Here is a 16,216-nt window from a genome sequence, read left to right on the forward strand (position 1 = left end):
AAGTGACGACAACAAAATAGCCTTGTCAGTTGAAGACAGAGAGTTCATCAAAATAATGGACAAAGAATTCTTCAAGGATGAGTCTAACAGCTGGGTTGCACCATTGCCTCTTCGTGCTGCAAAGGTCAAACTGCCAAACAATCGGGAACAGGCTTTATCCAGATTCAACTCACTTCAACGAACATTAAAGAACAGGCCTGAAATGAAGGACCATTTCATTACCTTTATGAAGAGGATCTTTGACAATGAGCATGCTGAGCCAGCTCCACCTCTTCAAATACACGATGAGTGCTGGTACCTACCCTTCTTCGGAGTGTACCATCCACGTAAGCCAAAACAAATTAGGGTAGTGTTCGACTCCAGTGCCAAACATCAGGGCGTATCCCTGAACGATATTCTTCTCACTGGTCCTAACCTTACCAACAACCTTGTAGGTGTACTCATGAGGTTCAGAAGAGAGCCAGTTGCCATAACTGCGGACATTGAACAAATGTTTCATTGCTTTATTGTACGAGAAGACCATAGGAACTTCCTAAGGTTTCTGTGGCACCGTGACAACAACATGAACAATGAGATGATTGAATACCGCATGAAGGTTCATGTTTTCGGAAATAGCCCCTCACCTGCCGTCGCAACATACGGTTTACGAAGGACTGCTCTTGACGGAGAACAGGAGTATGGTGCAGATGCTCGACATTTCGTCGAGAGAGATTTCTATGTGGACGATGGACTTAAATCTTTACCTACAGCGGAAGAAGCCATAGACCTGCTCCAAAGGACACAAGTTATGCTTTCTGAGGCTAACCTCAGACTACACAAGATTGCCTCAAACAGTGTTGCTGTTATGAAAGCCTTTCAACCTGGCGATCATGCCACAGGGTTTAAAGACTTAAATCTGGGGATGGACATGCCACCTGTGCAGAGAAGTCTGGGCCTACGGTGGGACTTATTAAAGGACAGCTTCGGCTTTCAAGTCAGCTCTGCAGACAAACCATTTACCAGGCGTGGAGTTCTGTCAGTGGTGAACAGCCTATACGATCCAGTGGGATTTGTGGCTCCCATCACCATACAAGGTAAATCCATACTTAGACAGCTCTCAGAGACTATCAAAGATTGGGATGCCCCACTACCAATAGACAAACTTTCAAGGTGGGAGTCCTGGAAACAGTCGTTACATGCCTTAGATGGAATCCTTATACCACGCTGCTACACTCCGACTTCCCTTGCCACCAGTCGGAGGAAAGAGCTGCACATCTTCTCAGATGCATCTACTGAGGCCATAGCGGCTGTTGCCTACCTCAAGGTAAGGGATTCAGCTAATCTAACCCATGTAGGGTTTCTGTTTGGGAAGGCTAAGTTAGCACCCAAGCCTGAACACACAATTCCTAGGCTTGAACTTTGTGGGACTGTGCTAGCTGTAGAGATTGCAGATTTCATACTGCGTGAGCTAGACATTCAGATAGATGACATCAAATTCTACACAGACAGCAAGGTTGTTCTGGGCTACATATACAACCAGACTAAACGTTTCTATGTCTATGTCAGCAACCGTGTAGAAAGAATAAGAAAATCATCTAAACCTGAACAATGGCATTATGTTCCATCTGAAATTAATCCTGCAGATCATGGCACCAGGCCAGTGTCTGCGAGTGCCTTCGTAAATTCTTCTTGGTTAACAGGTCCTGAATTCTTGTTGGCTGATCCAGAAGAAACCACGGCTGACATCTTCAGTCTTCTAGAACCCGACAAAGATCCAGAGGTTCGTCCTGAAGTTAAAACCCTTGTCACCAGAACTGAACAAAGATGTGCCTTGGGCTGTCAACGCTTTGAACGTTTCTCCAAGTGGACAAGGCTGGTACGCACCACCGCAAGGTTAGTTCATATTGCACACTGCTTTCACACGAAGCTCACAGATGCTCACTGTCAAGGTTGGCACATGTGCCAAAAGCTTCTTTCTGCAAAAGACATTGCTGAAGCTGAACTGATCATAATACGCAGTGTACAACAGGATGTCTTTGGCTCAGAAATCAGACGTATCCGTGACAAGGGGGACATTCCAAAAAACAGTCCAATTGCTAACCTGAACCCATTCATTGACAATGATGGCACGTTAAGGGTTGGTCGCCATCACATCACCACTTTGCTCATACGGCACTAACATGAAAGGGTGAAACACCAAGGTAGACACTTCACAGAGGGAGCCATAAGAGTTGCAGGCCTTTGGATTAAAGGGACTGTAAAGACTTTCATCAGACCTATCACGGAACTCATTTTGCTCTTGCCGTTTGGAGGCTGAACTTACTTGGGTGTGCTGTTGGATCCTACCTGCAACTTCGAGAAGGAAGTATCTGGAACTTTAGTTGTCACAACTTGAAGCCTTATATTATAGTTGTTGTATTATATGCATGTTCTCCATTATGTTTTTCAGGTTTTCAAGACATCAAGCAAATTGCGCTGTTGTTTATTTGCATAACTACCGTTGTATTATGTAAATAGTGGCATTATCATGCCAGACGGGGAGTGTGCTGCCCCAATAGGGGCATAGAATATGAGATGCATAGCCTCAGTTGATATTAGCATTGTTATATAGATTAGAGTTTATATAGTGTGGTTTGCCTACTATTTTCTCATAGCTAAATCTATGTGTTATCCTATGCTGCCATCTAGTGGCCTTTGTTGCAATGCACATGTTTATGTGATTCTTTGAGTTACCACATATTTTCACTGTATGTATGCCCCTCCCTGCTTCCTGTGTGGAGTACTTCCTGTGTCATCTCTTCAGCCAGCAAGCCACATGTAGAAGGACACTCATGTACTCTGCCCAAGGTAGGAAAGGCATCATCTTTTGACCGCACAATACTATCACCATTCATCTGCTGTTCCTGTTATCTGCTGTAACCTCTGAAGTTTAAGGAATAAACACCTCTTTTGAATGAATCGGTATTGACGAGTTCAGCTGTCTGACAAGGATTGTCCGCAGTGAGTATATCTGCTTATACAGGCCAGGCATAGAGGTCTCAGCAAGGGATATATCGCTATCACAACAATCGGAGTCAGAACAATTACTATCATTTAAGGTACTTATATAGCGCTGTCAATATACGCAACGCTGCCTGGATCAGGTTGCATGCCTGGATAAGAGTCTGGTTGGAATATTATTACTATAATTTAAGGTACTTTTATAGCGCTGTCAATATACGCAACGCTTTACATATACATTGTACATTCACATCAGGTAGCATGCCTGGATAATGGTCTGGTGGGAATATTAGGTTGCATGCATGGATAAGGGTCTGGTTGGAATATTAGGCAGCATGCCTGGATAAGGATCTGGTTGGAATATTATGGTGCATGCCTGGATAAGGATCTGGTTAGAATATTATGGTGCATGCCTGGATAAGGATCTGGTTAGAATATTATGGTGCATGCCTGGATAAGGATCTGGTTAGAATATTATGGTGCATGCCTGGATAAGGATCTGGTTAGAATATTATGGTGCATGCCTGGATAAGGATCTGGTTGGAATATTAGGTTGCATGCCTGGATAAGGGTCTGGTTGGAATTTTAGGTTGCATGCCTGGATAAGGGTCAGGTTAAAATATTAGGTTGCATGCCTGGATAAGGGTCTGGTTAAAATAGTAGGTTGCATACCTGGATAAGGGTCTGGTTTGAATTCTAGGTTGCATGCCTGGATAAGGGTCTGGTTAAAATATTAGGTTGTATGCCTGGATAAGAGTCTGGTTGGAGCTCACTACTACATATTTTCTGGAGTTGCCCTCATCTCACTCAAATCTGGGAGGATGCATTGAATAAATTTGAAAGATCCTCAAAACACAGATTTACTCTTACCCCCCAAATTTGCCTACTGTATGCTAACATCCCAGATGTCCCTCCCCCTTGTAGCAGATTGTTCCACTCTCTCTGTAGCTCCATCCAATGGATGATAGCTCTTAATTGGAGATCAAGTACTTTGATATGGTCACAAGTACTAGACAGGATGGAACTATTGAAATTATCGGATAGAATCTACCACACACTTAGCGACACCCTCCATATATTTGATAACAAATGGTCATACTGGACAATCACACAGTAATTCCAGTGTCATCCCCATGTTGCACCATGATAAGGTTATTTTTCGATGTTAATGGACTCAATAAGATGATCTTCCTAATGTAACTCTATCATACCATGACCTTCTGTTGTACTGTTTTATATTCCTCTTGAGACGGTTTCACTTATATTGTCTATGGTTGTATGCAATACAATATTTACAATAAAAACGTTTGTAAACAAAAAAAAAAAGAGTCTGGTTGGAATATTATTACTATCATTTAAGGTACTTATATAGCGCTGTCAATTTACGCAACGCTTTACATATACATTGTACATTTACATCAGGTAGCATGCCTGGATAATGGTCTGGTGGGAATATTACGGTGCATGCCTGGATAAGGATCTGGTTGGAATATAAGGCAGCATGCCTGGATAAGGATTTGGTTGGAATATTATGGTGCATGTCTGGATAAGGATCTGGTTGGAATATTAGATTGCATGCCTGGATAAGGATCTGGTTGGAATATTAGGCAGCATGCCTGGATAAGGATCTGGTTGGAATATTAGATTGCATGCCTGGATAAAGCTGTATACACACTATACAATTTTCCATAGAAAATCAGAAGGGAAAAGTCTGAAGACGAGCTGTCTTCGGATTTTCAAATCGTTAGTAAAAGACAGTTTGACTTTTACATCATCAGACAAAAGCTGGATGTGCAAGCTATAAAATTTTTGTCTGATGTGAACTCCACGTCAGATTTTCAGATGGTCAGTACACAAATCTGTCACACAAAAGTCAAAAGTACAAACACGCATGCTCGGAATCAAGAAACGACTGGGAAGAGTTTGGTCTTCTAAACTACTTTTCCTAATCTAGCCAGAGCTGAACACAAGCTTGTGGAACAACAGGTGCCAGCCGACCTACAGCAGTAAAGGCATTCTCTTTCAAATCTTCACAAGGTGGTATTCTCATTTTAGGAGCTATGATGTGGAAGGCACATTTGTGAAAACTTGGGCCGTATTAAATATCCACTTAATGAGTGCAAGCCTATTTTATTTTACCGCTTTGTGGATTTACCCTCCTTGGAGAGAGGGTTCCTGCTACACTTCTATTTGTGAACCTGAGGCCTCGTACAGACGACCGGATCTATCCGCTGGGATTGATCCGCGGATCAGTTCCAGCAGACAGATCCGGTCGTGTGTACGTCCGAGCGGACATTTCCCGGCGGATAAAAATCCAGCCGACGGATTCCCAGCAGATAAAAATTTCTTAGCATGCTACAAAATCTATCCGCTGGAATCCAGTCCAGCGGACTGATCCGGTCGTCTGTACAGACTCACCAGATCAGTCCGTCCGCTCCCCTCCCTCGCATGCGTCGTAATGATTCGACGCATGCGTGGAAGTATTTACCTTCCAGCGTCGCGCACGTCGCCGCGTCATCGTCGCGGCGACGGCGCGACACGTCATCACGGATGTATTCCGCGCGGATTTCGATCTGATGGTGTGTACAGCCATCAGATCCAAATCCGCCAGGGCTTACTAAAATGTAGCCATATGCACTAATGGGATTTCACTTTGATCAATGTGATGATTCTTTCATATTTTATAAGCTCTGTTACACTATCTGTGGTGTGCTGTTCAGTTCTCATGTGTCCACATTTATTGTTTGAATTGTACAAATCATTGTCATATGTTAAACACTGTATTTTAAGACGTAAAAAGACGTAAAAAACGTTGGGTTTGCCATGTGTCACTGTACACGCTGCCTGTTTTTACTGTGTAGATATTTTATCTATTTAATACATGTATACTACTTTCAGTGGCTTGTTTCATTCTTTCTTTAATTCCCATTAATTTACTGTTTCATTTAAAGTATCAATCTCCTTATATTTTTCATATTGAACCCGGGATGGAGATACATTTTATATTTTATCTCATTTAAAGTCCCAAAACGCTACCAGCGTTCCCCTTTCTTCCTACCTGGTTGTAAAAGTAGGTTGCATGCCCGGATAAGGGTCTGGTTGGAAAAGTAGGTTGCATGCCCGGATAAGGGTCTGGTTGGAAAAGTAGGTTGCATGCCCGGATAAGGGTCTGGTTGGAAAAGTAGGTTGCATGCCCGGATAAGGGTCTGGTTGGAAAAATAGGTTGCATGTCTGGATAAAGCTGGATAAACACTATACAACTTTTGTTGTTAGATTTACCTTCAACTATGTAGTGCAAGGGCCAACCTGATTGCATGCAAAATGAAAGTGTTTAGGTTTGACCTTATATTATATGGTTTTGGTAAATCTAAAAGGAAAAAAGTCTAAAGCCTCGTAAACATGATCAGATTTTCGGACGACAGAATTGAACTTCAGAAGTGACGTAACGTGTTTAATTGTTCTGTATGTATTCTTTCGTTTCTGAGCATGCGTAGTCTTGCTCTTACGATTTTTTCCGTACGAAAACCATACTAATTGAATGAAAATCAGATGTTAAGTTAACTTACGCCCAAATTTCAATAGTCTGCACATCCAGCTTTTGTCTGAAACCAGAATCGCCTGTCGAAAGCACCGTACTAACGATCCGAAAATCATCAGATCGTTCGTCAGACAAAATTTTACTTCTATTTGCATATCGTGTGTAAGGGCCTTAAAGAGGATTGTATGAAAAGACCATCTATCTACCCAACAAACTGAATTTAAAAAAAAATATTTTTAATTGGTACATGGTGCCAAGGTCCCCATGCCCATTTTTTAAATAAATTGCCTAATAGCTTTACAAAAGACGAGAATGTGTTTTCAAGCTTCAGCTTACATAGACTTTAATGGGTTTTGCTCTTAAAAAGGTTGTAAACCTGAGTTACTTCCGGGTTCACGGGCTTCGGTGCTATGATTGGATGGAGCCCTGATGACGTCATTACCACGCATGCACGCGGGTGCTGCCAGTCAGGGCAGGGTACTAAAGAAATGGCTCGAGCAGGCCGTTTCTTCAGTGTGCATGCCCCGATAACGTTGGCAGATGAGCATTTAGTGAATATCTTTTAAACTGTGGAGTTATTTACAGCACCTACAGGTAAGCGTTATTATAGGCTTAGCTGTAGGTACAAGTGGTGTAACAGAGTTTACAACCACTTTAAGTTCAGTGTTTGCAGGCTTCCCACTTGGTTCATCAAACCTCCTGCAAACTGAACCTGGCCCAGTTCACTCATCCCCAACGCTAACCTCTAGGAGTCAGCCATAATGAACTGGGAGAATGTTCACAGAAAGCTGCCCATTTATTTAGCCCCTGATTCCTAAAGAACACCTCCAGGAAAGATATTTTCCAAAGTGCTCTCCTGGGCAAAATTACTGGACGGGAGATTAAAGCAGACCTTCAGGTCCCCCCCCCCCACTCCCCCCCAGATTCAGACATGCTGTAGAGCCTCAGGCCCCCAGCAGAGCCCTGTGGCACATCCGTTACCATGTGGAATTCCCGCCAAAGACGGGGGGGGGCATGGTGCAGGGGATCAGATGGGCATGGCACTGAGGGTTGGTGTTGTGGGTCGGGAGGGCATGGTGCTTGGGGTTGATCCTGGTGTCAGGAGTGCATGGTGCTGGGGATCAGATAGCATGGTGCTGGGGGTCAGGAGGGTATGGTGCTGGGGGTTGGTCCTGGGTGTCAGGAGGGCATGATGTTGGGGGTCAGATGGGCATGGTTCTGGGGGTTTGTTACTGGGTGTCAGAAATGCAGGGGGTCAGGAGGCCATGATGCTGGGGATCAGATTGCAATGGTGCTGAGGGTTGGTGCTGAGGGTCAGGAGGGTATGGTGCTGAGGGTTGGTGCTGGGGGTCAGGGGGGCATGGTGCTGGGGGTTAGGAGGGCATGGAGCTAAAGGGGGGCAAGAAGCTGGGGGTCAGTGTTGGGTATTAGGAGGGCACAGAAGTTGTTGTTTTTTTAATGCAGAGTGGCGCAGGGAATGTGCAATGGCAAACCCACATGTCCTGGCTCTGATGCTGCTGGCAATCCCGCCTTTCCACCAGGTATCACTCACAAGCCCTGCCCCCTTAGATCAGGAAGGAGGGCCGGTGGGGAGGAGGACGGAGAAAAAAGAGCTTGAACATGTTCAGAAAAGAGCCCGAACCCGCCCAAGCTATTCAGGAGGTTTTCACTGCCCCGCAGCCACACGTATGAAAGGGACGGGTGCTGCACCCTAGGACTGAATGAGTGTGCGCCTGCGCCGCTCCATGAAACTCAGGAAAAGACTGGGTCGGCAACACAGGGACATGTTCGTGATCTACCTGTCAGGTGGTAGACAGGTAGCTCACAATCAACGGGTTGCCGACCTGGGCACTAGAAACTTCCTAGAAATCTGCGAGGGGGGCCCTAAGGTTTCAACCAGCCAGATCGGCATTGTAAAGTCCTTGAGAGCAATAAGAGCCAGCAAATTAATGTTCAGGCATTTATCCAAAGCAGAAATATTAGCTCTGGATGAACTCTAAGTATATCTAAACCCAGGAACAAAAATATAATATATCTCACGATTTATTTGATCTGGTGTAGTACATTTGTTTTCTTATATCACTCTTTTTGTCTCTTATTTTCACCTGTGATCCTTTCCAAGACACATTTTGCACAGACATGGCATCCTATTCATTTGAATGGGCTGTGCCAGTACCGTTCCTCCTGAAAGGGTAGGGAAAAGGTCCCTGCTTTTTTTTTTTTTTTTTTTGGAAACCACAAGTGAAGTATGGTTCCAAGTGCAGGAAGTGTCTGCTGTGATTTCCAGTGTGTGTGTGGGGGCCATTAGGATAAATTAAGATTTCTTGGGTTTTCTGTGCGGGTGGTTGCGGCTGTAGGGATGGGTACAGACCCACAGCGGGAGCCAGCGGTGGAGGCGGAGACAGGGCGGAGGAGGAGGCGGGCCCCAGAGCGGCAATGTATCTGTCTTGGCTGCAGAAAGGGAGGCGGAGGCGGTGACAGGGCGGAGGCGGAGACCAGAGTGGCAGCATAAGACGCAGCGTTGGAGGCGGGGCGGAGGCGGAGACGGAGCGGCACAGTCAGTAAGGAATATGTAATAATTATATATTCCCCTTACTCTGTGTCGCTCCGTCTCCGTCTCCGCCTCCGCCCCCGCCTCCAACGATGCGTCTCAGGCTGACACTCTGGTCTCTGCCCTGTCTCCGCCTCCCTTTCTGCAGCCAAGATAGCTTACAATGCCGCTCTGGGGCCCGCCTCCTCCTCCACCCTGTCTCCGCCTCCACCGCCCCCTCCGCTCGTTCTATCTACATTGTAATCAATGCCTGCTCAGACTGGCCGCTCGCTGAAACCTGGCAATATGAGGTGGCTGCTGTGCGGGCCACATTACAAGGTCCCGCGGGCCGGATTCGGCCCGCGGGGCTTGTGTTTGCCACCCCTGCTCTACAGCAAATGGAAATGCCATTGGTCGATGGGGTAAACACAGACAGTTATTCAGTTAGATGCAATACATATAGGAATCATGCCTTACCATGTTGGGGAAACACATTTCCAGGTTTAAAAAGATTCTATCTGCGACCATTTGATTCTTCAGTAAAAGGAAACCGATCATTTTGGGTTTCGGCCCAAACTTGTGTGTGAAGGTAATAAAGATTTTGCAAATGCCTTTCAGGGCTATTAGAAAATGAAAAGATCCAAGGAATTACTTCTATTTCTACTCATCAGAAAGAAAAAAATGTGGTTACTAAAACTACAGTGGTCAAATATTTGTATTAAGCAGTATTAAACCAAGCTCCATTCACTTTGACCAGTGATAATGGACAACTGTTGCATTTGTATAACATTCAGGTACGACTTTCATGCAACATTTGAAGGAACATTGAAGTCTATGGCCCTCAAGTTGCATGAAAGTTGGACCAAGGTAGTGCATGAACTTCTTTGAAGTTGCTGCAACTTTAAGTCGCACATACAGGTGCATCTCAAAGAATTAGAAAATCATCAAAAAGTGAATTTATTTCTGTAATTCAATTTAAAAAGTAAAACATGTATTATATATAGATGCGTTACACACTGTGGCCCATATTCTCTCTAAATGTCCGCGGGCGGCGCGTAAGGCATTTACACTCCGCCGCCCCAAACTACAGGAGCAAGTGCTGTCCGCCCCAAACACTTGCTCCGTAGTTTGGGGCGGCGGAGTGTAAATGGCCCGGCGTATCCACGCGTATCTTCAAGGGGGCGGCTTCTATTCAAATTAAGCGCGCCCCCGATTCTAAGTAACTGCGCATGCGCCGGGCTTAAAAAAGCCCAGTGCGCATGCTCCAGTTCTCGGCGGAAAACAACAATGACGCCGACGTGTGCGTCATTGACGTAAAGTCGTATTCAAGAACGACTTAGGGAAACTACGTAGCCGACGGAAAAACATGACGCGGACCCGACACGGCCTACGTGGGACATGCGGAAACGTACTCCTCATATAGCAGGAGTAAGTTTCCGCTTACGCAAACGACGTTAGCGACGGGTACGCGACGCGAAATCGTTCGGGAATCGGCGTAGCAGGCTCATTTGCATAAACAAATGAGACCTTGACGGAAATGCCATCTAGCGGCGGGCGGCGTAATTACATTTAAGATCCGACAGTGTAAGTGACTTACACATGGCGGATCTTAAAGCGGATGTGCCATGTGCCATTTTAAAATATTAAAAGCCAGCAGCTACAAATACTGCAGCTGCTGACTTTTAATATTAGGACACTTACCTGTCCTGGAGTCCAGCGCCGATCGCAGCAGAGCACGAGCGATCGCTCGTCACTCTGCTGCTCCCCCCGCCATCCACGCTGAGGGAACCAGGAAGTGAAGCGCTGCGGCTTCACTGCCCGGTTCCCTACGGCGCATGCGCGAGTCGCGCTGCGCCCGCCGATTGGCTCACACGCTGTGTGCTGGGAGCCGAGTGTTCCCAGCACACAACGGGCGACAGACGGGATGTGACGGAATGCCCGTCTTTCGCCCGTAGCGTGTGGCCGGAAGTGGGTGCAAATACCTGTCTTTAGACAGGTGTCTGCACCCCCCTCCCCCCTGAAAGGTGTCAAATGTGACACCGGAGGGGGGGAGGGTTCCGATCAGCGGGACTCCACTTTAGGGTGGAGAACCGCTTTAAGTGTATCTATGCGAAAATGATTCTAAGAATCAGTCGCATAGATGCACGGGCCAAAAAAGAGAGATACGATGGAGTATCCTGAGATACTCCATCGTAACTTCTCTCAGAATATGGCCCAGAGTGATATATTTCAAGCATTTTTTTTTTTCTTTTAATTCTGATTATTATGGCTTACAGCAAGTGAAAACCCGAAACACTTCAGCCCCGGAATATTTGGCTGCTTAATGACCGGGCCATTTTTTGCGATACGGCACTGCGTCGCTTTAACTGACAATTGCGCTGTCGTGTGACATTGTACCCAAACAAAATGTACGTCCTTTTATCCCCACAAATAGAGCTTTCTTTTGGTGTTATTTGATCACCTCTGTGTTTTTTTTAAAAGAAAACGTATTAATTATTTTACTTTTACTATTTTTCACATCTGTTTCTCCCCTCTAGGAGCTTACAATCTAACGCTCCTATGTCACATGCATAACAAGGCCAATTTAAACAGGAGCCAATTAACCTACCAGCATGTCTTTGTAGTGTGGGAGCTTAAACCAGGGACCCAGGTGCTGTTAGGCATATGTAATACCCACTTTATTTTCATTTTTGTAAAAATATAATTTTTTGTATTTAGATTACATAGAAATTCAAATAATTTTTGCAGGAAAAAATTGTCAAAAGGAGCCCTAGTGTGTTATTTTAAGTAATGACAAAGTTATTACTAAATAGGCAGGCCCCTGGTAGAACAGGAAAAACTGCTCTGGACCATAGGCATACCTCACAACTTTTTGAGATGGGAACGAGGGACACCTATTAGCAAAAGTATGTAGGCATAGGACACACACCCTGCCACGCGTCCTTAACCGCTTGCCGACCACCCACCGTAGTTTTACGACGGCAGGTCGGCTCGGCTGCACAAAATCACGTAATACAACGTGATTTTGTATTGCGGCCACTAGGAGCGCGTGCGCCCCCTGCTCGCCCCTGGTGCTGATGCGAGTGCCCGGTGGGCGTGATCACCGCCGAGCACCCACGATTGCTCGTAACAGAGTGAGAACCGGGAGCTGTGTGTGTAAACACACAGCTCCCAGTTTTTTTCAGGGGGAGAAATGACTGATTGTATGTTCATACAATGTATGAAAAGCCTGTCATTTCCCCTAGTCAGTCCCACCCCCCCCTTCAGTTAGAACACACTCAGGGAACATAATCGCCCCCTAGTGTTAACACCTTCCCTGCCAGTGACATTTTTACAGTAATCGATGCATTTTTATAGAACTGATCGCTATAAAAAATGCCAATGGTCCCAAAAATGGATCAAAAGTGTTCGATGTGTCCGCCATAAGGTCGCAGTACCGATAAAAATTGCAGATGCCATTACTAGTAAAAAAAAAATATTTATAAAAATGCCATAAAACTATCCCCTATTTTGTAGACGCTATAACTTTTGCGCAAACTAATCAATAAATTTACAAATGCAGCAATTAAAAAATTGGATGAAATGTTTAGGGTTGGGAAACACATTTTGAAAGATAAAAAATGCATTTTATATAGAACTATATAGATCAGACCAAAATGAGGAGGAAGAAGGGACACAGGGACATTGTTCCAAATCCGGGACGGTTCCTCAAAATCAGGGACAGTTGGGAGCTATGCATAGGGGGTATTAGACATGTGCAGACTGGAATATTTCGTTTCATTTTCGTTTGGAAAATAAATTTATTTAGTTACTCCCGAAAATCGTTTTGATTTATTTCGTTTTTCGTTGGGGAATAGCTTTCGTCCGAAAATCCAATAATACTTGGTTTCTGTTGAATGGTCAAAAGAATATTCAACGGAACGTCGAATCTTTGTTGGTTTCTGTCTAATGGTCCGAATTGTACATTTCCGTTCGAATATTCCGCCTACAAGAATTCTAATGTTGTATGACTAGTAATAATGTCGAATCTATTCTCTATAATGTCGAATCTATTTTCTCATAAATCGAAATCTATTCTCTGTAATGTCAAATCTATTATTTCTATAGTGTCGAATCTTTTCTCTATAATGTCGAATCTTTTCCCTATAATGTCGAATCTCTCTATATCGAATTTTTACCGCAACGAAAATGAAAATAAAGCATTTTTTATGTTGGATCTTTCGGTTTTCGTTTCTTGCACTTTCGTTATCGTTTGTTAAAACGATAACGAAAAAACCAGATTTTCGGACGAAAATGCATTCTAACGAAAACGAATGCACATGTCTAGGGGGTATAACGCATTAAGCCTGGGTTCACACTAGTGCAAATTGGATGAGGGTTTTCCCCACATCCAATTTACATGACAGGAGATTGTGACTGGCTCTCTATGGAGCCGATTCACACATCTCCGGGGGCGGCCGCGTTGTGAATTGCACAGGAGTCCTGTGCGTCTTTGGCTCCGTTTCAGGGCCGAATTCAGGCAAAAATGCAGCCCTGATTCTTCCCTGAAACAGAGACGCACCGGACCCCTGCTGTGAGCCGCATCCGTCCTAGATGTGAACCCAGCCTAAAGCAATTCTGATATTCCTTCTCAGTGATGCTTTTTTTCCCCCTTTGTGGGTCTCTTGCCAAAATCATTTGCTGTCTGTAATTATGGACAACACTCACATCTAGTGGCAAGTTAGCATATTGCAGTTGCTCTTAATACTATTTACTATATTGTCAAAAGTATTGGAGCCTGCCTTTACACGCACATAAATTTTAACCACTTCATCCCCGGAAGGTTTAACCCCCTTCATGACCAGGCCATTTTTTGTGATACGGCACTGACAATTGCACGGTTTGATCACTTAATCACCTCTGTGACAGACATTTAAAAAATAAAATAAAAATTATTTTACTTTTTGCTATAAAACATATATAAAAAAAAATGTAAAAAAAAATGTAAAAAAAATCAAAATGTCTTCATCAATTTAGGCCAATATGTATTCTGCTACATAGTTTTGATTAAAAAAAATCCCAATAAGTGTATATTGATTGGTTTGCGCAAAAGTTATAGCGTCTATAACCACTGGGATATATTTATTAACCTCTTTTTTTTTTTACTAGTAATGGCGATGATCAGTGATTTTTAGCGGGACTGCGACATTGCAGCAGACAAATCGGACACTAAGGCCCCATACACACGACCGAACATGTCTGCTGAAACTGGTCTGCGGACCAGTTTCAGCAGACATGTTCGGTCGTCTGTACAGCCAAGCGGACAGGATTCCAGCGAACATTTGCCCGCCGGGCCTTTTTCGAGCGGGCAAATATTTCTAAACATGTTTAGAAACAGCCCGCTGGAAACCTGTCCGTCGGACATGTTCGGTCGTCTGTACAGACCTACCGTACATGTCCGAGCGGCCGCCATCCCTCGCATGCGTCGAATGACTTCGACGCATGCGTGGAAGCATTGAACTGGCAGGGCCACGCACGTCGTCGCCGCCGCGTATCGAGTACGCGCGGATTTCTGTATGATGGTGTGTACAGCCATTATACAGAAATCTCCGGGCAGACATGTACGCTGAAAACGGTCCGGCGGACCGTTTTCATCATACATGTTTGCCCGTGTGTACAAGGCCTTAGTGACACTTTTCGGGGATCAGTGACACCCATACATTGATCAGTGCTAAAAAAAAATGCACTGTCACTGTACTAATGACACTGGCAGGGAAGGGGTTAACATCAGGGGCAATCAAAGGGTTAAATGTGTTCCCTGGAGTGATTTCTTACTGTGTGGAGAATGGTTTGCTGAAAGAAAACAGAGATCCATGTTCCTGCTTAGCAGAAACACATGATCTCCATCTTCTATCCAAGCAGACCGGCGATCTGCCTTGTTTACATAGGCAGACCGCTGTTGTACCTCTTTTGGAACAATCACTGAGTATCCAGCGGACATTCAGGCTGCTGGACCCGCTGATTGGCTCCCGCTGTGACCAAACACAACAGGAGTGGGGCTCCGGTGGCGCACGTGTTTGTCCCAGAGCCAAAGGAAACAATCACGTATAGGTATGTGATTTTGCGCTAAAGGACCGCCCTTCTGCAGTATATGTACCTGGGGCAGTCCTTATGCGGTTGATGGCATCCCAGTATTAGTCCGTAGGGTTCAATAATGAGTTGGCCCCCAAGAACTAAAAAGGATTCTACCGCTATACACAACAGGTCTGTGGGGGGCACATAAGGGAGCTCATGAAAGCCCCACATGGTTGACCCAGGTTTGGGTCATATTGGGTTCAGTGATTGTACTTACTGGAGTTGTCTTTCAGTTTAATTATTTCAGTTCCTTTTGCCATAATCCCACCTTTGCCAACAACCTAAAAAATATTAGAAAAAATCAGGTAAAAGCACACGTCACTATCTTTGTCCCTTTAACTGCCAGACCTGTTTTTAGCATTTTTCGGAAAACATGTTTAAAAAAATAATTTTAGATCTGAAGATTAACCCAAACCCCCAAACATGATATACTGTATTTTTCTGAAAGCAAAGGTCCTAGAGCAGGGGGTCTCCAAACTTTCAAAGCAAAGGGCCAGTTTACTGCCCTTCAGGCTTTAGGGGGGCTGTACTGTGGCCATTGGAGTAGAATATACCCCATGATTAGTTGGAATAAACAATGCCTCATCCTTGGTTAAAATGTGAGGTTTTGTGACCCATTATTGATATCAGATGAAGGAAGGGTGCCCCATCAATGGTGTCAGTGGAAGAAATGGTACCCCATTAATGGTGTCAGGTGGAGGAAATGTGCCCCATTGTTGGTATCAGTGGGAAAGAATTTGCCCCATAAATGTGGTCAGTTGGAGGAATAATGCCCCAAGGGCCAGATAAAGGCAAGCAAAGGGTTTGGAGACCTTTTGCCCTAGAGCAGTGGTCTCTAAACTGTGGCCCTTTGCTTGCTTTTATCCGGCCCTTGAGACACTATTTTAGTCATTGATTACAACAACGGGGCACAATTCCTCCCAATGACACCAATAATGGGGCACAATTACTCCCAATGACAATAATAATGGGGCACATTTCCTCTCAATGACACCAATACTGTACTGTATTCTGCAGGAAGCTAGACCCACAATGATTTTTTTGACCTAACTGAT

The 16,216-nt window shown here is 44.7% G+C and overlaps 1 protein-coding gene across 1 annotated transcript in view; it reads right to left on the bottom strand.

The window, feature by feature from the left end:
• Nucleotides 1-16,216, bottom strand: part of LOC120910393 (alpha-2-macroglobulin-like protein 1) — a 182,277-nt gene that overhangs the window by 111,255 nt on the left and 54,806 nt on the right. The window contains exons 13-14 of the mRNA XM_040322150.1: nucleotides 15,379-15,442; nucleotides 9,525-9,667 (exon numbers count right to left, since the gene is read on the bottom strand). Of these exons, the coding sequence (XP_040178084.1) occupies nucleotides 9,525-9,667; nucleotides 15,379-15,442 (207 nt within the window). The remainder of the gene's footprint in view (nucleotides 1-9,524; nucleotides 9,668-15,378; nucleotides 15,443-16,216) is intronic.

Source organism: Rana temporaria, chromosome 8 (genome assembly GCF_905171775.1).
Source record: "Rana temporaria chromosome 8, aRanTem1.1, whole genome shotgun sequence".
Classification (NCBI taxonomy): domain Eukaryota; kingdom Metazoa; phylum Chordata; class Amphibia; order Anura; family Ranidae; genus Rana; species Rana temporaria.